Below are 23,054 nucleotides of genomic sequence, written 5' to 3'. Positions count from 1 at the left end.
TAGGAAGGAATTGAGTTTTTTGAGAATTGGTAATTCTGTACAATTTACAACTAAAACGTGATTTAAATTTCATCCTGTCTTTAGTATCTGGTAAATATTTTACTTGCATGCCTCTGTGAAAAGCAAGTGATAGAATAGTACAAAGATACAGTAGTACAAAGTTTAAATGCTGTGCTTAATTTTTATAGCCAGTAGGAATCAACTTGGTCAGCATTCATTCAAGTCCAAATGATCAGATGTTGTGGGCAATTGATAACAAATGGAACGTCCACGTACGAGTTGGAATTACAGATGAAATGCCAGTAGGCACTGACTGGGAACATGTACCAGGTAAAAATTAGTGTATCAGTTCCTTGTTCTTTCTGCTTTTTGAATTGGATAGCAATGCTTAAGCCATTTTTCTCACCAATCAAGTGTGCTTATTTATAGAAGTACAGTAAAGTATCTGATAAGTGTTATCTTCTAAAGAGGACCTGGTTTTACTTAAAAACACTATGTGGTTAACTGAAGAGAAATCACATAATTTCTTTTTAAATGAATTTCCAGTGTGTGTTATTTCAGGCTGCTGCCACTGAATTAATAGCTGGTACTGTCCCCGTTTAGTTAGAGCCAAAGCAGTATTCCTTAGCAGTAGGAGACTACTGCACTGTGGGAAGTTTTGTATTTAAATGTAATACGAGTTCCTATCTAGATGTGGCTAACAAAAACCTGATGCTATTTTGCACATCTTTCTATTAATCCTGCGTGCTGGATGTGTTCTAGATTAAGTAATTACATGCTTGTCTTGCCTGTAAATAAAACTAAAGCTTCATTGTTTCTTTCTAAATAACTGTGTATTGCTGCTGTCTGCTTTTTAAAGATTTTCCACTGCAGAAATGCATGGCACTTAGTTGCAGAGTACTTGCTGTCTTGTGAAGAGGAGGAAACAAAAAGTCCACAATGTCTATAATGTTAACCATTTTTGGACAAACTGAAGTTAAAACTGTTGGATTATTCCCCTTGTGGTTTTAAAATACAGCAGAGGCTCCAAAAGTATGTGTTGAAGGTCCTTTAATTGGTTGTTGCATGTGGCTGTGGCCACATAACAGAGTATTTCCACAGCATTGGTACCCTTATGGTCAATAGACACAGTGAGAAGAAGTCTGCAATTAGAAAGCTTTTTTGTTCACTGGTGCTTCATGTGCATCTAGTAGCCTACTTTGTGACACTCTACTTACACAGGGCCAGAAGCTGAGATTCAAATAGCATCTACTCTGTTCAACTACCCTCGATTCAGTGTAAGGAAGTATGTAGTCCTAAATTGTCGCCTTGCCAATCCTTTCTTAGAAAGCGTCCTGGAAGAGTGGGTATTTCTTTGGTCCTTTTATGATGAAGAGTTCTGTTCTACTGTTAATGTAAATATGTATAAAGCTTGTTATATATAGTCTTGCCATTTGAAGTTAGTAAACTTTTCTGCAAGTGTGTTTAGTATTTAAGGAGGCCTGTGGTTATTCACTTTTCATGTCCAATTATCTTTAGGCTTGCAGGCTTGTCAGCTGGCTATAAGTACAAGGACCGTTTGGGCACGCTGTCCGAATGGAGATGTAGCTCGTCGGTACGGCATTACTGATAAGAATCCAGCAGGAGACTACTGGAAGAAGATTCCTGGAAATGTCTCACGTTTAACAGGCAAGTTAGTTCTGTGTGACAGTCCAAAACATCGTGATACCTGCTCTGACTTCTGCCTGATGGTGCTCTGGCTAGCCATGTGTGGGGAGAGCTTCATGCTCTCAATGCTTTGAGTGTGAGAGTTTCACCAAAACAGTTCTTACCACATTAGTAAAAAACTTCTTTGGTTATAATAGATCCAGGTATTATTTATTTAATGTTTATAATTGGAACTCGCTACCTTAATTAACAGATGGATAATTTATGCTTTGCAGTGACGCCTCTTGATGAACTGTGGGCGATCAGTACTTCAGGATCCCTTCTCCAGCGCCTCACTAAGACCTTTAGCCATTCCCACAGTTTGCAGAAAAATAATGACACTTCTGTTCTGCTTCACCATGATGATTTTGAAGATGAATGGGAAGTGATATGAAGTGTCTCAAGCTTGTGAAGCAGTAACAAAAACAGGACAGATTTTCTGTAATGTATGTACAGAATGTTGGATCTAAAAGCCTCTCATAATGGACCTGTAATATTAGCACTTTTGTATCGAAAAACTGACCTGTTAAATAACCCCCAAGCTGTGAGTTCTGATGTTTGTTCCAGTATCTCTTGAGAGACGCTTTAGGTGTGGCATACTACAATTGTTATACCGTGCTACTGTAGAAGTTCCTTTGGAAATAATACACTTAAGTTAATCTTACTAGCAATGAAAGTGACGGTTTCACAACAGCATGCACACTAATACATGTGTACTTATTTTGAGAAGGAATTCTGTTGCATTAAATATTTCTCTACAGCAGAAACATTAAGCATTTCTCAATTTCTTCTTGTACTTGGAACTCCAAATTGATGGGAATGCTATCTGACTACTGTACCTATATTTAGAATTATTTTCCCTTGCAGGAAAAATATGGCAAAATATTTCATGATTAAAGAGCATTTGTGTTGAAATGAGCTTAGTTTGATCCATTTCCATATAAATGTCTGCAAGGCTACACTAACCTTCCATTTCTCAAAATTTGGTTCATAATTTGGCTTCATTCACAAGGGAGAAGTTTGGATTACACCTAATATCAGGGGGACTTTTGCCCATTTCACACAGCCATCAGGAAGCTGACAGATTCTGGGGGGTAAGTCCCGTTTTGGAATAGGAAGAAGGTGCACGTTGCATTTGTAGTACAAAGCAGGAATGTACAAGGCAGCTTTCATAATTCCTGTTGTGCTGTATTTGTGCCTCCAGCCAGTGCTTTAACACTTGGACTCAAATTGTTTTGAGTACCAAACTTAGATGTATTAAAAGGAAAAATGGTAATTGATAGAATTACCTATATATCCCATTAAAAAATGTGATATTGTGAGAAAATACTTAACAATATTCTGATTTTTAGCTATGTTAGCTACGTTTTGAAGTGTCTTATACTAAACAGATGTCACAGCAGAGGTATGTGATGAACTGGGAAGTAACCTAAGTTAATCATTGCAGTTTATTTTTCTTTAAAATCTAAATCTTCTTTGAAAGATACCTCAGCTTTTTTAAGCAATAGAACTATAGAGAGAACTTGAGTTCAGTATGTAGGCGGAGGAGTTATTTTGTGTTTGTTCTAAGCTTATAAATCATCAACATGTTTTAAGCAGCTGCTAACCAATACTGTAAAAGAGCCAGCTTCAGAAAAGGCCAGGAGTTGAAAAGTGGGGATGTTTCTGTTTTGAGAACTTAATACAAATGGAAAAGGATGTGTTTTCTTTTTAACCTCTGTTCTCTTTCAGAATAATTCGTGCATGTACTGCACTAAACTTGGAACAAACATGGTGCAAGGTGAGAATGGGAATCCGTGGAGAGAGAACCAAGTTATGTCACTGTTGGTGTTTTTTTTAGTAGCACTTGTGATACTGGCTGTCAGTTCTCAGTCTGATCTTTCAGTCTTACATAGGGGACAGATTTGTTTCCCTTTTACAGATGATATGTTTGCTTCATTGCTATTTCATCGTATATGGAGATTACCCCACAGGGTGTTTTTAGCCTGTCTGGCAGTGGATTGTAATGGAATCAGCTTGTGAAGTAACCCAGTCTGTTTTACACAAGCATAGCTTGGTATCTTGAGGACCCCAAAGAAGCTGAAATTCAGCTTAAAAGTAACTTGTGGCAGCTCCTGAGTCAGTCACTTTGGAGAAGGGACATGAGTACATCTCTGTGCCCCCCCAAGCACCAGATGCTCATGTACAATGGCATTATTTAATAGTGACACTTTTGTATTGCATTTTTCAAAGTCATCTTAGTAATGGCTTGAGCTTGCTAGTTGTTTGTTTACTGTATAATACTGTACCTTGCTATGGTCATTAATATTAAATTGGTGTCAAGAGCTCTTACCAGACTACTTTTTAGGGTAGTTTTAATTAAATTAGGATGGGGTTTTTACTTTATTTCTGTATTTAGGTTTTTGGTTTTGTTTGTGCTTTGAGACAAGTGCAATAAACTAGATTTTTAAGAAATAAATTACTGTGGTAAGACTCATCTGTTGTACAATTCACAAGAGTTCTCTGTCTCTGGAAAATGTCTTGATGTGGAAGATGGACTTGCTTATGAAATCCTTCCCCTACTGTTACCCCAGACAAAAATGTAAGGACCTGGATGTTGTAAAGTTCATTTCATACCTTTTTAATTGACAGGTGTGTCACACCACAGTGGTCGTCATCTAAACAGAGACAATTAAACATTTCTCATATTTGAATATTAAATTTATTGCCTCCATATCAAGATGGTCTTGCTGTAATGGAAGTAAACAAGTTTCTTTCCCTACAGGCTAAACAAAAATTGCACTTGTGTGTTAAATATTTTAGCTTTCAGAGAGGGATATGTGTGTGCAGTCACACCTAGAAGATGCTCAAGGAGAAAATAGGTGACTGTACCATGTGGTGTAACTGCATCCTTCCTTGCATTTTAAGATGTCTGAGCTCATCTGAAGACTTCCTTCGTTCCTGGCCTTTAACTGTAACTGCAGCTGCTGCTCCAAGAGAGCACCTTGGCTTCACTTCCTAGAGGGGACAACTGTTTCCTGACAGAGTTTCGACCTGTGCAACTTCACACAAGAAAGCATAGCAATGATTAATGGCACTTCTGACACTTAAACCCACTTCCAGCCCCAGGAATCCTGTTTAGATTCAGATGGCAATGTCCTTGCTAATTATCATAGCTTTTATCTTGACAAACTGGTTCAGCTGCTGCTGGCTCCTGCAGGGAAATTGTAGTCTCCTTACAGCACCAGCCCATTTATGCAGGAGTAATCCTTATGTCACAGATGACTTTGGTGAGTTGATGTGAAACATCCATTTTAGATGTTTAAGTAACTCTTGTTTGTCTTTGTTTTGTGCCAATAAAAAGAAATAGGATCATGTTAAATGGCCCAAAGAAAGTCTTTAACAGGTGTCACATCAGTTGCACAAGTTAGACAGTAGAACTGTTGTTAAGAAACACTGTTACTGCTAAGAAAATTATAGTGAGGAACACTTAATTATGGACTTGTGTCACTGTCTAAACATAGCTTTATTTATACAGGTACAAAGAGTCACATTTATTCCAAACTTTCTTTGATGTGATGGACAAGAATCCCCTCTTCTTCCCTGCAGATACATGGACATCAGAAAGTCTGAACCATGTAATTCCTCCACATCACTTCTCAGTAGATGAGTCATGTCAATTATCTCAAGTGCACTTGTGGGTTAAGCCAGATGAGTGTGACATTCTGGCTGTTATTTTCATTTCTTTCTTTAAGCTCCCTGGAATGAGTGAGCTGTTGCTTGTTGTTTCTGCTAGAGTTCTGGATAGATTTCAAGGAATAACTTCAGGGTAACTTTGCAGTAAATGGTGTTCTGAGTGTAAAGGCTTGAAATTCATGTGTCTGTATGCCCGTGGCTTGGCCTGGTTATTTAGCAATTGCAAAAACATGAGTCATACATGAAGATATGGAGATCTCCTCATTGCCTTGGTAAATGTCTTCGGTCTTTACATTAACCAGCCCTGTCCACATCCCATCCCTACTGCCAGGAGCAGAGAGATGAGATCTGGATGGAGGATTTCTAACTGTAGAATCTGAGATGCAGGCTTTATTCCTCTGATGAGGCTTCCCAAAGGTGAAAGTTGCATGTTGAAAATAGCATTATGGTGGCAAGTAGCCAGCAAAGAAAGCCGATATATCCCTTGCCAAACAAAGTAGATCTCCCTGATTGTTTGATAATGAGTTATTGTTGTTAAAAATAACCACTCTCACATCAGCAGAACAGAAGAGAACTTTGTAATATAGAAGACTGGATTTTAAGTACTGGAAAATGAAAGTTGAGTTGTAGTCATTATCTTTTGTGAATTATTACAGCCAGAGCTCCACAGATAAAGATTAAAATATCTGGATAAAAGAATTGCTGTAGATAATACTGTGGCTGGTATCAAACTAGAAGCTAGGTGAAATTACTGTAATGATTCCTTTGGTCTTTGAGTTTATCTGACTCTTAATCAATTTGAGTAGGTCTATCAAAGTCGTTATATTAGCCATAAAGGTAAAATCCTGCTTGATGCAGGTGCAGGGGAAAGAAAACACTGTAGAAAAAATAAAGATTTGTTTTGAGAAACTTTTTGTTCTTAGGGAATGTGTAGTGTATATACACACACACCTAAATGAAAGCTTTGATTTCTGTTCTCTAAAATCTAATATGCTAATAATAAACCAACCCAAAAATACTAAATCCTCCAGACTGAGAAATGCCCTTTCTTGGCTCTCAGAAATAACTAAAATATACTGATTTTTGTTGCCTGTGATTCCATGATAACTGAAGATGTGTATAGAATTGTGTTAATATCCTGAATTTGCAAGAGGTGACTACGTACTTTATTTGGCTTCAGCAGACCTTTGGTCTGATCAGCATAGTGAGCCTTTGCTAGGAGGAGCTGTAAGGAGTATGCATAGGTATCTTGTATATGAAGTGGAGAAGGAGTGTAGGTCTCATGTCTGTTAAAGCAGGAACTGAGGAGAGTTCCAGGGCAGCCCCAGCAGCCCGCCTGGCACACGTGCCTGGCCATGGAGCAGCAGGCTGTGCAAAAAAGAATGAATTTGCTTGAGCTGCAGGGGGAAAACTGCAACTGCCAGCAAGAAACCCCACAATCCCTGGTTGTTACAGGGAACAGACCAGCCAGCTGATCATGGGAAGTGCAAAGTAAGTAGGGTAAGTGCTTAGATGACTGAGATTTTACTTGCTCAGCTCCCACGCTTGTCTTGCTAAATCAGTTCTCTGCCTCAACAGATGGGCTGTAGTCTGTTCCCTCCGTGAGCCGCGCTCCAAACTGGGAGCAGCAAACGTGAAGCGGCGGGGCCATGCGTCCTTCCCTGGTGCTGTGCTGAAATCAGTCCTGTTGAGTGAAGGAGAACATGGTAAGTGATCAGTGTAACACTTTGAAATAACAGGTTTAGCACTGCTAATTCACGTTGTAATTCCTGTAATGATAATGCTGTGATACCAAATACTGTATGTTAAATATTAACACTGATGCCATAGGTACTTGTGTAGGAGATCTATAGGGCTTCAGGTCTAATTAGCTGGTTACTGTTGTGGTTTAACCCCAGCTGGCAGCTAAGGCCCACACAGACACTGCTCACTCCCCCGCCTCTGGTGGGATGGGGGAAGAGGAGGGTGGGAAGAGTAAAAGACAAAACTCATTAATTGAGATGAACAGTTTGCCAGGTAAAGCAGAAGTCACTCACCAAGCAAAGCGAACCCAGGAATTCATTCCCCACTTCCCAGGGGCAGGCAGGTGTTCAGCCATCCCCAGGAAAGCAGGGCTCCATCACGCCTAACAGTGACTTGGGAAGACAAACACCATCACTCTGAATGTCCCCTTCCTCCTTCTCCCCCAGCTCTATATGCTGAGCATGACACCATATGGTGTGGGATATCCCTCTGGGCAGCTGGGGTTACCTGTCCCAGCTGTGTCCCCTCCCAACTCCTTGTGCACCCCCAGCCTACTCACTGGTGGGGTGGGGTGAGGAGCAGCCAAGGCCTTGGCTCTGTGTAAGCCCTGCTCAGCAGTGACTGGAACATCCCTGTGTCACCAGCACTGTTTGCAGCACAAATCCAAACCTCAGCCCTGTGTCAGCCACCGTGAAGAAAACTATCCCACCTGAAACTGGCACATTTACTTAAAATACTATCAGCTTGGGGTGTGTGTGTGTGTGTGTGTGTGTAAAACAACAACACACCAATCTGAAATATGTGTTTGTAATAACAACAGGTATGTTGGAGAGCCCAGTCCTGTTGCTTTTAAGGACTGCTGACTTCTTTTTATACTACTCTTTGTTTAGTGGAGAGATCTTTCTCCTGTCCTTCCATGCACAACTACATGATTACATGGCACCTATACAGAGGAAAACATAGCGCTGCTCAGAGGCAATACTGAGTGTTTTGCATGTCACCTTTTTTCTTTTCTCCTCATCTTGTCACTATTAATTGCTGTAGGATAGTTGATGTCTGGGCAGTTAACGAAGCAGCTACTTCTACTTAAGTACTTTTATTCAAACCAAAGTTAAAGTCAGAAGGTTTTTATGTTACCTTTAACTTGTTCCACAGTTTTTTGCCAGATGGTTTTTGCTATTGCAAAATGGTAAAAATATGGTAACTTCTTAAACCTGATTTTAATAGGAGACTTTCAAGATGGAAGGTGACAAGGTGGTTCACTGGGTTGTTTTTTATAATGGGCAAGAGATGCCATATCTTTCCAGGTGTGTTTTCAAAGTATCCTGAGTAAGGTGAGCTCAGTGTTCACTGAAAATGCCATGCCTCAGACAGTCCTGAAGTTTCACAATCATACATCCAGAGATTTCTCAAAGCCAGTTTTAGGAATGGGTTGGCATCTGTTGGGCTAGAAACCTAAAGAATATTGTCTCTGCAGAACTGGACTGCTAAGACCTAGGCTTCAGTATCTGCCATCGCACATACGTTCTGGGCAGCACAGCCATGCTCAAAGCCTAGGTATGCTTCCCTGCCTTGTGAGTTTTGCCAGCTTCCATGGTGGGTGAGAGGATCACTTTTCAGATCTTGGCAAACATGGTTTCTCAGGTCTGTCTCTAGGGATTCTTGCTTCAGGTCTTGGGTTCCCTGCTGTGGTTACTGAAGCCAGCCAAGGTGAAACTTGTCAGCATAGGACACACATAAGTCTCATCCTGTCAGTTGTTACAATTGAATCTTCCTTCATGCTCTCCCATGCAGAATTTCACTAAATTTAATGTAGTTTTCTATTTTAAAAGTTAGCATTGTGGGAGTAATGGGTTGCAGTGACTTTCAGCTTCATCTGGGTATTGCTGAAATCCAGTGTCCAATGTGCCCAACCATTAGACCTGCCTCTGTGTACCCAGATGACTTGCATATCCTTATCCTATTTGCTTTCTGCATTCAAGATTCTTATCGTTCATTATTGATCTGATAGTTTTACAATTAAATTTAAAATTGTGATTCCCCAAATTCTTGAGTGCGTGGCCTGGGTCACCAGTAAAAATTTCTTGCTGATTTTCCCCGTGCTTTTTCCATCAAGCTTTTAACAAGAAGCACTGCAGAAGTTGTACACTTCTGTAAACCAAATATGGTCCACTTGTCAGTGCCTGATGGGCAGTTGTTTGGGAATAACTGCTCCAGGAACAGTGCTGCAATAGAAATGTGTATGTGGTCTTGCTTTCACAAAAAGAGTAAATAATCTGACAGCTATCAATACTAGTTTATTTTTGTTTATTGACAGTGGTATCATTGATATCTTGGCTTACATTCAATTGTTTTCCCAGTAGGAGATCTGCAATATCTGAATTCTGTTGTTGTGTTAAGCTCAAGTGCTGGTAACAGTTATAACCATACTGTAGTAAAAAAAATACAGTCTTTCAGTTACTCTGAAAAATCATTATGTGAAAACACAGCCAGCCAACCAGGGAATGCTAGAACACTTGTCTTTGATATTTAGTCCTATATAAATTCATGGCAAAGCTGTCACTACAAAGATCTGGATGTGGCTTCAGAAATATTAGCAGGATATAAGGCTTCACCATATAACATCTCTAGAGGCAACTCTGCTTCTTTCAGCAGAGTAAAGGATGTTTTTGGAAGGCATCCCAGGAAAGTGATTTTGCAAAATAAACACATCTACTTTGTTTGAAGTGATAGCCAGGTACTGAGTGTCTGTCTGTCTGTCTGTCTTGGCAGTGACTCATGAAGTTTTATCATGGATAACACAGGGGGAAAGAACCATCTTTTTTTTTCCTCTTTATCCCAGTGTCTGTGCTGTAGTCCAGATAAGTAAGGAGTATCTTTGGAAACGATTCTATGCCACTGGTTGGGAAACAGGAGTGTGTCTTAGAGTCACAGACTGATTTGGGTTGGAAGGGCCCTCAGAGCTCATCTAGTTCCAACCTCCTGCCATGGGCAGGGACACCCTCACTAGCCCTGGTTGCCCAAAGCCCCACCCAGCCTGGCCTTGAACCCTGCCAGGGAGGGGGCTGCCACAGCCTGTGCCAGTGCCTCACCACCCTCACAGGGAAGAATTTCTTCCTAATAGCTAAAATAAAACCACCCTCTTTTAGTTTAAAGCCATTACTCCTTGTCCTATCACTCCATGCCATCATTAACAGTATGTCTCCAGCTTTTCAAAGATTTCAAAAGATAGCCAAATCCCAGGGCATCTGTCTAGCAGGTTTTGTATAGTATTGGCTGGTTTGGCCCTGGTTTGGGGTGAAGCTCTTTTGCATCACATAGTGCTAATCATTTCTTTTCCCTCTGATACTGATGTGTTCACATCCAGGTTCCTACAAACAGCTAGAAGCACCTGAATTTCAGAAAAGAATTTCTGAGAACACCAGTATTGATAATGAACTGAGCAGAGATAATGGGTTGAGGAGGGAGGCCTTTAAAGAATACCTGCTTTAATCCGTGGTTGCCAGGGTGAGTAGAGGTAACATGATGTTTTCGGGGAACACTGAAAATAGTAATTCTGACCTGTGGAAGAAGAATGAGGAAAGGAGAATCAGGCTTAATGGCAGGAAACACTTCCTCATAATAAGGCTTATTAGGTTGTGCTGTTGTCAGGAAATGGTGGCAGTCCCATTCTATGAAGCATTTAAGAATGGACAAAGGGAGCAACCCCTGTAATGCTATAAAGGGACAAGAACATCCGTGAGAACCACTTCATGTTCTGTTGCTTTGCTGGATTTCTTTATGTAGGTGGCATCATCTTGGATTGACTTTTTTAAGTACTCTGTGTCCTTTTCTGCCCTGTTTGGTTGATCTGAATGGCATTAGCAGGAAGTCAGGGCTTTTGAGGGTGCAGAACATGTGAGTCTCCCATTCATGTCACTTGGTGCTGTGGACACTCTGCATTTCCACCTACCAGTCCTCTGGCTGTTTTGGTTTATGTGTGAGAACATTCAGGGCTTATTGGTGCCTGTAAGAGAACACTGTTCTTTATTGTAGGGGAGGTGTGGCAGCAACCACCTGGCTAGTCATTCATGTAACATCACCTGCTACAGGGGTTTGGTTGGTTGGTTTTATTTTCAGAACCAGTATGTCAAGAGCATAAGACAAGAAGGATTCATTTCACCACTGGTGATTTGACTTGACAACAAAATGGCAGCTTTGTAAGACAAAAATGGTTGGACTTACATGGTAAATCCATGTTTTGTTAAGCTCTAGGTGCTAGTTTCAGTAATCTTTCTTCCCAGAGGTGATCCCTCCACAAGTGGATGGTAACATTTACTATCAGCCTTTGTCTTCAGCACATCTGAGCTGAGTGGTGTAACCCTTTCTCTTTACCTTGTACTTTTTCACCAAAGCCAGGCATCTCATGTATTTCTCCATGTTTTATTGTAGTAGCTGCATTTTCCAAAGGGGTGATCAGCAATAAACTTGTCTTTACTGTAGATAGATGAAGGACAGGCAGGCAGGAAGCAGGAGTAAAGGTTTGGTGCTGACAGACTCAGTGTGCTCAGTAGCTTCCTAGTGCTGCTCAGAAAGGAGTAAACCCAAGTGGGGTGGGGTGATGCCACTAACCAGAGGTTCAACAGAGTGTCAAGCTTGGAGTTTACAATGATGTGGGCTTGAGAGTAGCTTGATGCTCAGGACAAGTACATCCTACAATAATAGGAAAGTGAGCATCAAGCCAATAAAAAAAATAAGGTTATTTTTCCATTGCAGAGCCAGGGGACTGGAAAGGTGGGCAGAAAGTGCTAGAGGGTCAGGTTTTGATGCCACAAGGAATATGGATTCTCCATAGGCTCTGAGCTCATGACTTGCTATCACAGTGTGTGCAGCCCCCTTCCAGCTGAGCTAAAAGCCATGGGCTCAGGTAGCCAAATTGGCTTTTTTTTCTTCACAGATGCCAGTGAATAGAGAGTTAGGACACATTATTTCTGCCACACTATATTTAATGCCTTGGCTATTACAGCCTTGTGGTCAACACCACATTAAAACAGCATGTGTGGTATATGTCCCATCAGGAAGGGTGTCTGCTGCAGTCAGCTGCATCAGTGTCAGGTTTGGATCTGCGTAAAGCTTCCGTGTAGCCTAATTAATGATTAGGTCCTGGTAAGGTCCCAGTCCAAAGCAGGGAGTTGGTTGCATAAATTTCTATGCTGTTGTTTTAACAGCGAGTCTACACAAGATTTGTTTGGTATCTGAGCAACCAGTTTCTAAAGCATCAAATCCCAAGCAGGAGGCAGGAAAGGCTTCTTTTGATTCTGGAACAAAGGACTTCCTAACACCCTCCCAGCTCCATGTCCTGGGTTTGGTACAGTACAGTGCCCCTTCTCCATGCATGAACTGCAAATGCTGAAAAGGTGAATAGGTGCACATCCAGACTACCAGCTGGGACCTTCCACCTAACAAATGAGTGCTCAGTGCTGCTTAGCACCCTTTGAAAAGCATGAATTTGCTAAGCAGAGCTTGTCCTTTTGAGCTGAAGGTGGACAGAGCCAAACTCTGTTACTCCTCCCCTCTTTTGCCTGGCTCTAGCTTGGAAAGTTCCTGCCTCTCTATCAGGGGCAGCAAGGCAATTTGCTCCCCCTTGTTTCTCCTTCCATCATTCAGCAAAAGTGGAAAGAGGATGGGAACACAGCAGAGTCCTGCTGTTAGAGCAGAGTGCAGAGGATTGTGGTTCTCTTTATGGCCCAAACAGGCTTAGCCACGCAGTAGAAACATTTGCCTGACAACTCCCTGGCTTGTACAAGCAAAAATCCTATTTGTAGGAACAGTGTGGACTGTAGCAGGACAAGGTCTACTGCTAGCTGGCTTGTGTTGAGTGAGTGCCTGTGAGACTTGAGGAGTTAAAGGCTACTGCTGTGGCCACCACAGGGCAATATTGAGCCAGACACCTCTGGTGATAAGATTATTTGTTGATACCACGAGAAAAAACTCCAGCTCAGAAGCTGGGACTGTGACTGCCCCATGTCTCTCTTAACTGGTAATGGGAGGGGATGTGATGTGAGTTGGCTGTTCATTATGTGGGCAACACATCAGTACCATAGGCATGTCATTGCTAGCATGCCTAAGCATAGCTGATACCATGTGGCACCAAAGAAATAGGACCTCAGGTTGTCCAGGCATTCATGAGACCAGTGCTGTGGCGCTGGGCACCACCGTCTGCCTGGCTGTGCTGTGCCCCCTGCCTCTGGGTGCCTCCTACTCTGTGTGTCCCCAGGGGTCTGCTCTCACCAGGGAGCCAGGACTTACCAAGTGAAGGAGGGCTTGGATCTGGCCATGCTCTTTGCTCATCACCATGCTGGTAGTGTGCTCATCATGCTGGTAGCATGGTTCCCTCTGCACCCCAAGAGCAGGGGTGTAAGCAGTGCTGGAAGGGGCCAGTGGCAGGCAAGAGCCTCAGGACAGGCTGAGCTGAGGAAGAAGACTTATTCCTCAGAGAAGGAGTGGAGGGTGGAGTGTCTCCCACAGCGCACCCAGTCCAGGATGACAACTCTCAGGAGAAGCGATAATCTCCCAAGAGATCAGACTGGCTGGAGCAAAGGGTTATGATGAGATACACCTAGAGTTATTCACCTAGAGCTTGGTACCACGGCCCTGGCTGATGGGGTGATAGTGTGTTTGCCTGTTGGGAAGGCTGGGATGATGTTGCTGGATGTGAACCAGCCATTTCTGGCCAGCATGTTGTACAGAGATCCAACACCACAGCCAGTGTTCTCCATAGGGAAAGCAACCTGGGTGATACGTGCACTATGGTAGCTGTGCAGCTGGCATTTCCCTCTGAAGGAAACTGGTTTTATCCTTCAAAATACTCTACCCAACAAGTGACTCAGTGAGTGACTCACCTGGTCAGCCCTCCTGGCAGCTCATACCTCAGGGATGTCTCAGGTGTTTTTCTGCTAGGACAATCTCAGTCTCACCACCCAGCCCTGGTGTTGCTACTGGCAGGAAAGATGAGGTAGCACCAAAGCTGAGTCAAACCTTGGCCATCTGAAGGAGGAGGCAAACCTGAGGGAGTGCCATGCTCTTACTGCTGGCATGTGTTTCCCCACATTTGTGCTGAGAGCTCTGTGATGACTCTTGTCAGATGGCTCTCTGTAGTTTTCCTAAGCTCTGTGGCCCCTGAGGAACCAGTGTCTCTCCTACTGCACAAGCCTATAAATGTATTGTAAGTGGAAGAAGCAATGTGCCCCCTCTGCACAGAAGTGGTGGACAAGCAATTGCTCAGGTCACCATCATTACCAGTTCAGGACTTCAGTGCAGCCTGCCTTTGGCCATAGCCCCAGCTGTGTGTTTCTCTTACAAAGGACTGAAACCAGTGTGAGGGTCTGCACCCTTCTGTCTTGTCACTTTGAGTCACTGGACACTGATAGCTTCCCTTATTGCAGGAGTGGGAGAGGGCAAGAGAGCACTAGGAGATGGTTTTGAAGGAAGGCATGTTCAAAAACTCAGCTTCTCAAGGGACTTCATTCTCTCTCTTACTGTGAGTTAGAAAGTACTTATCCTCAGGCTTTGCTGTAAAATGCTGCCTCACACGCTGTCAGGGAAATGACACCACATTAAAAATATGAATGTGAGGTAGTATAATGTGTTTACTATAATGTACTGGCACTATTAAAAAGAAGAACCCTAATGATTAGAAAATAAAGCCTGAATATTAAGAGTGTGATGCCAAAAAACCACCCTTACATCAAAACAGTAATTACCACTGGGGCTGGAACAAAGGAGCAGAGGGACAGTTTTGGGCAGGGGAGCTTTGCTGGCTGAGGCAGAAGATGGGGCTGCCCAGTCTTCCAGACAGAGTCAGGCTCTGCGGACACTGCCCAGTCACTGAGCAGGAGGTGGGAGGACAGGCAATTTGCCCTCCAAGCCGTGAAGAGGAGCCATGGGTGCTGGTAGCAAATGGGGTAGGAATTGGGGAGCTCAGCAGCAGGGAGGATGCTGTCCTCCTTGGAGCTGGAAGCTGCTCTCTGTCCCAGCTGAGGCACATAGCCAAGTGCCTGGAAGCCTCTCTCTCCCCTTGGTCTCCTTCCATTGCTTTCTTCCAAGGAGCTGAAGGAAAGGGCTTGCTCACAGAGCTGAAGCCTCAAGTATGGGACAGAACAAAGCCCCTTTCTGCCTTCCTGCTTCTCAGAAGTGGGTCTTTGCCTCCCTCCCTGCTGACCCGGATCCATTCTCATCAATTCTTGCTTCTGCATTAGGAAGTGATTAATTTTTCCTACAGAAGAAGGAGGGGGGTGATGGCAGGGGATGTTTTCTGGTTTAGGGCAGACGAGAGATTGAGGTCATCTGGATGGGAGCTTTATTTGGCTCAGTCACAAGTTCCTCAGAGAGCCTTGGAGGTTCCACTGTTTAAAAATCTATAAAATAAGGTTGGACCTGAAGCAGATGCTGCCGTTCAATCAGATGTGATGGGCCCAGCATGGGAGTTGCTGGCCCGTGCCGTACACGATTTAGACTAGTTGACTAGACTCCTCTGACTTGGGCAATAATTCCTAAAGGTGATGAGTTTCTCGTCGTTTGAGGCTTCTAAAAGATGGGCTTTGTTGATTTATGTGGTCTTTCCACTTATCAACTAAAGCACTGGGCAAGAGATACCATTCCTTTTAGAGGTCAGCAGGGCAAGTAGGGGGAAACTTTTTATCCCAGCTAAATGTGGATCTATTTAATTTAGCAGCAGTGAGGGATTGCTGGTTTGTAAACTGTATTTCTATTTTGTGCTATGACTGATGAGTTATGTTTTGCAAGATGGTTCTGCCTCTTCCATTCTTGTGGTACACGTGCATGTGCACTTACTATCTGGAAAGAGCTGGGGTAAATCAGTGCAAAGCAAATCACACCGTAGATGTGATACTTGGGCATGATAATAGAGGACAGCTTGATGTGGTCTGAGCAAATAACAGGCAGTTTCTTTTTCACATGTCATAGGTGGAGGAGAGCCCCCTGAAGCCAGGCTGGGAGTTAACAGCTGATGTAACCTCAGACAGCTGCTGACACCAACCAGTGATGGAGGTACTAACACAGGTGTTACGAAAATTGGTTTGCAAGGATTTATAGTGATGTTTAAATATTAAGTATATGGCGGGGGGGGTGTTTGTCTAGTTGGGAACATTGATCTGAAGATGGGGTGATGCAACACACAATGATCTGCTAATGTCAATAGATTTGTTATATTGCAAGTCAATAACCCATACAACTTGTACACCAGGCATAAAACAAATAGGGGTTAGGAAACAAACCTGGCAGCCTGGCCCGTTCCTAGTCTCTGTTTTTCCATGCCTCCATGCTGGATCGTTGTCTGTGCTATTTCCAACTTCATTTTCAAACCAGGCTGTAATTGCAGCCATACCTATAGCCAAGGCCTCCTCTCCTGGCAGGTCTTGTTCTCAGTGGTTTCCTGCTTCCTTTTCTTCTTTTCTCCTTTACTTAATACCCGCTTGCTCTAGTTTAGGTAAAATGCTACTGTTAAAGATCCCAAATGCATCTTTTAAAGGGCTTAGTTAAAATTGCAATAGATCCTCCTTCAGCAGACTCCAGACAGGCTAAACTTTGTAACTCCTGAAATGCTGAGGGGAACTGCAGAGAGGAGTCAATTGCAGAGTCAAAAATGAAAGTAACCAAATACTTCCTCTTGCCCCTTCCTTTCCAAATGAAAGCGTTTCAGGCCTTTTTTACCTGTCATAGCAAATAAAATCACTCTGTACTAAAAGCTGGGCATTGTATGAATATTTTGTTTTGAAAGTGCTTAAGCAACATGTGGGAAATATTATATTTCATCACTTTTCATGGCAGAAAGTAGTTTTTTAGAGGAACCAGCTGTAACTCTGCTTTTCAGGAATGCTGGCTCTGTGTGCTGCCTCTCCTGCTGCTGAAAGCAGAACTTCCTACAGAGGGGCAGTTGGCCCTGTGTGCCCAGACGGAGCTGTGTGGGTAAGACAGAAGCTTGTAAGCACGTATCCTTACCCTGTGCTCCCTTGGTGTTCGGATTTAGTGGATCTTCTCTCCCACAGCTCTGTGGCCAGGTCCCTGACTGCCAGCACTGGCAGTCCTCTTCAGCAGAGACCGACTGTCTGTCCATGTTTGCTTTATTAAGCTTGCCAGTGGTGTTGCAACTGGCACTAATTGGGGTTTTTGCTGGCAGCCTTTGCCAAGAGACAGAGCATTGAATGGGCTGTGGAGCCTGCGCTCCGCTGCGCTGCAATGGTGGCGGAGGACAGAGTCACGCTGGCAAGTCAGCCTGAGGAAAGCTAATGCCACTGCGGCTTGGTCTGTAAACAAAGGACTTCTGTTCCCAAAGCTGAGAAGCCCCAGCCTTGTTCCAAGCCGTGGCTCTGTTTGAAAAACAAGGCTGGACCCAGTTGGGCGAGTGATCTGTGTAGTCACCGGTGTAGTTTGCCCACTTCTCCAGATTAAGCATCCCAAAAACATTAAGGAGCCGCATGTAGCAAGGTCCATCAGTGACCTTCAGCAGAGCGAGCCCAGCATGGGCTCAGCAAGGTGTCTGACTTCAGTCCTAGAGTAACAGGAGGGGCACAGTGGTTAGCTGACTCTGGACCCGTCGCAACTTACCAAGGGGACCCTTTCCGTTTGCTACAGTGAATGACTGGAGGTCTGGTGGAAGGGCTGTAGGGGGTCACAGGGGCAGCTTTGGTTTTGAATTCTGGATTTGTTAATGGGTGCATTTTAAGGTGTAGGCTGTCCTGCCCAGCCTGTCAGGCTGTTCCAATGTATAATTACCCTCACAGCTTGGGAGCTGGAGCGTCTTCCAGCACTCGGTTCAGCTGACTCTCACTGCTGAATCCCATTATGTCTTTGTCAGCATGGCTGATAAACCCTTCCTCCCACCCCCAGCTCTGTCTCTTCCCCCACCTCAAGACAGTCTTCCATGTGCAAGTTAGACCTGACTGTTTTGATTCTCATTTGTTCTGGAATGTGCTTCCACACTATCACTACAGAAGCAATGGGGGAAATGTACTCGAATGAAGGATTTAGCAACATAGATTTTTAATTGTGGTTGGGTTTTTTTATTAAGCAGCTGAGGGATTAGTTCTTCAGATTTCTGTATTTTCATTATCCACAAAGTAGCTGAAGAGAACAGTTAAGAGATGTTCTATGCTAGGGACCTAAATTTCCCATGGTGATTAGTTTGCGCACGTATCAGCTTGGTTTCTTGGGAAAAAGGAACATTTGCTCTTCTAGGAAACATTTCCAGTGCCATCAGTCTAAGAATAGCCATCTTCTCTCTGTGCATCTCACATTTCAGAAGTATGGCTTATCTTTTATTGTGCGTGCAGTAGGGAGATTATTTTAGATGAATTACCACTCTGTTCTGCTGAAGTATGAACAGCTTATAGTGCCTCATTGAGCTGTGGGGTTGTTTTTTCTTTCCTAACCAAACTTAATTCATGAATAAAGAAATTTGTGCCTTGAACATGGCCTCTCCTCTCTGAGCACACCAGCTCCTTGATGACCCCAAGGCGAACAAGAGAGCTGAAATAGTTCAAGTGGCAAACAACTCCCTGGCTACAGATGTAATCACTGAAACAACCCCCTGGTTTCACTGATGACTTCTAAGAACAGAAGCAAAGCTGCAGCAGCCCAGGAGGTTTCTGTCATTGCAGGGCTGGTGGAGCTCGCTCCCCACAGAGCAGGCAGGGCCAGGGCCAGTTGTACGGGGAAGTGAGTGAGCAGCATGACAGCCCATAACACTGTGGAGTAAAGGTTACAGAGCAAAGAGGTGAAGCTGCACCCTTTGCTCAGAACATTGATGTGTCTGAACGCAAGTGTTGGAGGCAGGTCATTACCCCAAAGGCATTTTTGATCTGGAGCAGCTGTGAAGATAATCTTCTGATACCCAGAGTGGACACCAGCTCCTGCTGAATCTAAACTAACACATGCTGCTGGGGACCCACCATGGAGGGGCCCAAATCCACCAAAAAAACCTACATGAATCCCTGCAGGCATAGGGGAGGTCAGGCACAAGGAGTCTGGCCCTCCTGCTCTGCCCAGAGGGGCTGCAGGGATCATCCTTGCTTCCTACCACCAGGAATATCTTTGGCCAGAGGGCTGCACGTGCATCTGCTCCTGCCCTCTGCCTGACACCTTGGCTCTCAGAGAGGGACAGAGAGAATTTATGCATATTTTAAAACCAGATTTTGTTCCGCTGCACATCCCTGCCAGCCTTGCTTAGGGAAGTTTTAATTGTATCTGGCTTCTCTTTGGTCTTGTGTACAAGATGAGGAAGTTTTCATCTGTGCCTTTAAAAAAAAACCTAGATCCCTGCCAAGATGTATTAGGAGAGCTGTAAAAAAGGAGTCATCCTGTTCCAGGACCGCGAGGCTTATGTAACAGGGAAATCCTAACGAAAAGATACTCCCCCACCCCATGCACGCTTTTTCAGAGCACATGCCACTTCAGGCTTTGCAGTCGCTTGGTTTGTATTTTGATCACATCTGCCACTGGTTTATTTAGATATATTTACAAATATATTCTCCCCTGTCCCCTCATTTGAACATGCCATAGAATGTTTTTATAAAATGCAGTGTGGACCTCACCCCACTGCAGGGATCTTTAAATAAAATATATTGTAAAGTGCCAGATATAATTCTTTTTAAAAATACAGTTCTAGTTAAAACAGATACTCGGCTGCTGCATTAGCAGCTTCGTATGCCAATATGCTTTCAGCACAGCAGTCTCTGTCAGGTGAGCAGGAGGCTCTCGTACCACCCCTCTAGCTCTCCAGTTTCAAGTCCAAAGGCTTTAGGAAATGAGGCAGAGGCAGATTGTCCAGAGCCTCTGGGAAATGTTCAGGTGAAATGGTCCTGATCAAGACACGCATGGCTCCAACAAACAGTGATGGGGGAGCTAAGCCCAGCAGGCACTGGAACCTGTTCTCCCCCAGGAGGTCCTGCCACCGCTGCCGGTTGTCCAACAGTTGCTGTTTCATTGAGAACTGGAGATCCTGAGGCACGAAGAAGAAGAGGCAGTCGAGGCAGAGGAGCTTGGCACGCATGTTAGCTGTCGGGCTATGGGAAATCTGCTGCAGCAAGGTGTCCAGGGGGGTGTTCCCAGCACTGTCCTGCAGGCAGGGCGACGCGCCGTGCCCAAGGAGCAGGAGCAAGCACTCGGGTCGCACCAGTTCGCAGGCGACGTGCAAAGCCGTCTTGCCACCCTCCACGCGGCTGCAGCCCCGGCGGTCCAGGTGGCTGGTTCTGTCGCTGGGCGGGAAGGTGTGGATGGTCTTGAGGATTCGGAAGAGAACACGGACCCGATTATAGCGGACGGCCATGGCCAGGTGTGGGGCAGAGGACTGGCAGCAGCTGAAGCTTTGGCTGGGCACAGCCAGGGCGCTCTGGGGGAACTTAGTCAGCAGGTGCCGGGCGTAGGGCTGGTGGTCGTGCACCAGCGCGTAGAGCAGGGCCTCCGAGGGCGAGTACACGCTCACCTTGCCACCATCCTCCCAGTGGAAGACCTCCATGGTCCGCATGTCCTCCAGGAACCAGACGGGCAGCAGGTCCCTCACCGCCTGGTAGAAGGCGAAGGAGGATTTCTTGCACTGCTTCTGCGACTGGGCGCCGCGGCCGCCGACCCACCGGACGCTCCAGGGCATGGCGGGCAGGCGGGCTCCGCCGGGGGCTGCCTCCCACCCCGGCGCGCAGAGGCCGCATCAGGCCCGGACCTGCGGGAGCGGAAGGGCGGTCAGTAACGTGCGGCTGCGTGTCCCCCGGTGCGTCCCCCCGTCCCTACCGCCGCCGGCGCGGGGGGTGGGGGCAGCGAGCCGCGGCTGCTGACACCCCCCGGTGCAGGGGACGTGCGCATCGCCGGTGCAAAGGAACCCGGTGCACGGTAACCGCCTGGGCTCGGTGCACGGGATGGCTGTACCTCCGGTGCGCCGCAGCTCCCTGCTCCCGGTGCGCGGGACGCACGTACCGCCGGTGCACAGGAACGGCCGCAGCGCGCAGGACGTCCGTGTCCCCCGTACAAGGGAACCCGGTACGCAAGGGCCCCCGCTCAGCGCACAGGACGTCCGTGTCGCCGCGCACGGGAACCCCTCTGCCTCCCGCCCCGCCGCACGGCAACCCACCGCCCCCGGTGCGCCGGACCCTTCCCCGCGGTGCGCGGCCGCCCCGTTCCCGGCTCCTTCCCGGCCGCCCGGCACTCACCGCTCCGCTGGCGCCGCCGGCCGCTGCCCGCCGCAGCCGCAGTGTAGGGGCGGGAGGCGGGAGCGCGGCGCGCCGCCGCGGGGCCCTTTTATCCCCACCCCCCGCCCCGGGCGGTGAAGGTCGGTCAGGACCGGGGAACTGTCCAGCCGCCGCCGATTGGCGGCCGCCCCGGCTCCCCCGGGCGCCCATTGGCTGCGCCGGGAGGACGGGGCCCTGCACCATCGCGTGCGTCACGGGAGGCAAAGTTCCAGCAAACTTGGCCGTCGGCTCGGAGTCCCGGCGGGGCGGGGCGGTGACGGCCGAGGGGGTGCGGGGGAGGGCAGGAGGTGCGGGGGCCTGGGGACATGGGATTCAGGGGTAGGGGAGGCCCAGGGCACGGTGTCCCGGGGTTCGGAGTCCAGCATGCGGGGTGCAGAGAGCATGGGCTCCTGAGGGCAGGGGGTCTTGGGCGCACAGGGACCTGGGGGCACGGGGTCCTGGGGCACGGCGAGACGTGTGCACGGCCTTTGGGACACCCCCTGGGAGTAGGAGGCTGCAGACACGCCATGACCTGGGCACAGCCTCACTCCTCCCTGCCTCCCTGCAAAGGCACAGCTTGGCCCACGGCAGTTCTCGGCTCTCCCCCATCCCGTCCCCCGTGGGTGTGTCTGCCGGGAGGTTGGCACCGTCCTACTGATGGCAAGTCCTGGGATCTGCTCCATCCCTATCTCCCCCAAGCAGGTACAGGACGTTTCCCAATTTCCCACTGTGTGTTTGACTCCCAGCGCCTCCCCTGCTTGCAGCCATCACCCTCTCCATCACTCCATCACTCCATCGGGTGTGACCGGACCCTCTGCAGGTGGGCGATGCCACTTGCTGTCAAGCTCATGACCCACAGCTCTGGTTTCTCCATCCTTGGGGTTTCCCAGCCTTCCCCTCACCAGCTCAGGAGTGCACCTTCTGCTGATCGCTGCTGGAAGAGGTGCCACTCTCCATGACCCAGCGTGATGTGTGTGAGTGCATGCTGCAGGGGGGAGGTCACCAGGGATGTGCTGAAACACCCCACTTCCTTGCAGCCCTCTGTGAAGCTCCTCAGGGGGAGGGAGGGAGCCTATGGCATGCTGCCAACCCTCCCCTCGACCCCCCATGAGAACCGAGCTGGCAAGGAACAACTGCTGCCTTTGTCGTGCCTCTTCTGAACCACCATTCAGCCGGGGAAACAATGCTCGAACTGTGCTCGCTGTGCGTCGTAGCTTCTTCCCTGCCACACGGTGCTCACACCAAAACCCAGGGACCCCTGTGAGGGGGTGCAGGCTGGAGGGTGAGCCAGGCAGGCCACTGTCGCACGCAGAAACTCTGTGACCACATCTGAGGGGAGAGAAATCAGGATAACATGAGCTGCTTTGCCAGAGAGAATTACGTCCGTGTGTTTGTCTGTGCAGTTCGTCATTTGAGGATCCCTGCGGATCCACCACAGCTCCTGGTGTCTGGGATGTCAGCCCCAGCATGGAAAATCCTCTTTCGTCGCTTGTGGCCGGTTCCAGATGAAAACTCATTAAAGGCAGCCGCTTCCACCCCTCCCTGCTACTGCCAGGGCACTCGCCTGTCAGTCACATCCTATTACTGCAGGCAAGGGAGGATTTGTACCAAAGCACAGGACCAAAAGAAATGATTTAAAAATAGCTAATTCTGTAACCCTTCCTTTGTGTGCAGCACAGCCAGACCCCATCGCTGATGGCAGCGGTACCTGTCTCTGCGTGCCACCTGCTCTGG

General features: G+C 46.6%; 2 protein-coding genes across 2 annotated transcripts in view; one reads left to right on the top strand and one right to left on the bottom strand.

The window, feature by feature from the left end:
- The window catches only part of TECPR2 (tectonin beta-propeller repeat containing 2), a gene marked incomplete at its 5' end in the record, with an annotated part of 34,822 nt that extends 32,315 nt beyond the window's left edge, over positions 1 to 2,507 (top strand). The window contains 3 exons of the mRNA XM_084270465.1: positions 189 to 330; positions 1,519 to 1,668; positions 1,923 to 2,507. Coding sequence (XP_084126591.1) covers positions 189 to 330; positions 1,519 to 1,668; positions 1,923 to 2,080 — 450 coding nt within the window. The 3' untranslated portion in view covers positions 2,081 to 2,507. The remainder of the gene's footprint in view (positions 1 to 188; positions 331 to 1,518; positions 1,669 to 1,922) is intronic.
- A 17,067-nt stretch (positions 2,508 to 19,574) lies between these two features.
- Positions 19,575 to 21,359, bottom strand: ANKRD9 (ankyrin repeat domain 9). The gene is made up of 2 exons (XM_084270676.1): positions 21,303 to 21,359; positions 19,575 to 20,818 (listed from the first exon to the last, which is right to left on the bottom strand). The coding sequence occupies exon 2, from the start codon at positions 20,747 to 20,749 to the stop codon at positions 19,871 to 19,873; it is 879 nt and encodes a 292-aa protein (XP_084126802.1). The 5' UTR covers positions 20,750 to 20,818; positions 21,303 to 21,359; the 3' UTR covers positions 19,575 to 19,870.
- Between the last annotated feature and the right edge of the window lie 1,695 nt (positions 21,360 to 23,054).

Source organism: Gallinula chloropus (genome assembly GCF_964237585.1).
Source record: "Gallinula chloropus genome assembly, chromosome: 14".
NCBI classification, from domain to species: Eukaryota; Metazoa; Chordata; class Aves; order Gruiformes; family Rallidae; genus Gallinula; species Gallinula chloropus.
This window is presented reverse-complemented; position numbering and strand designations above follow the sequence as displayed.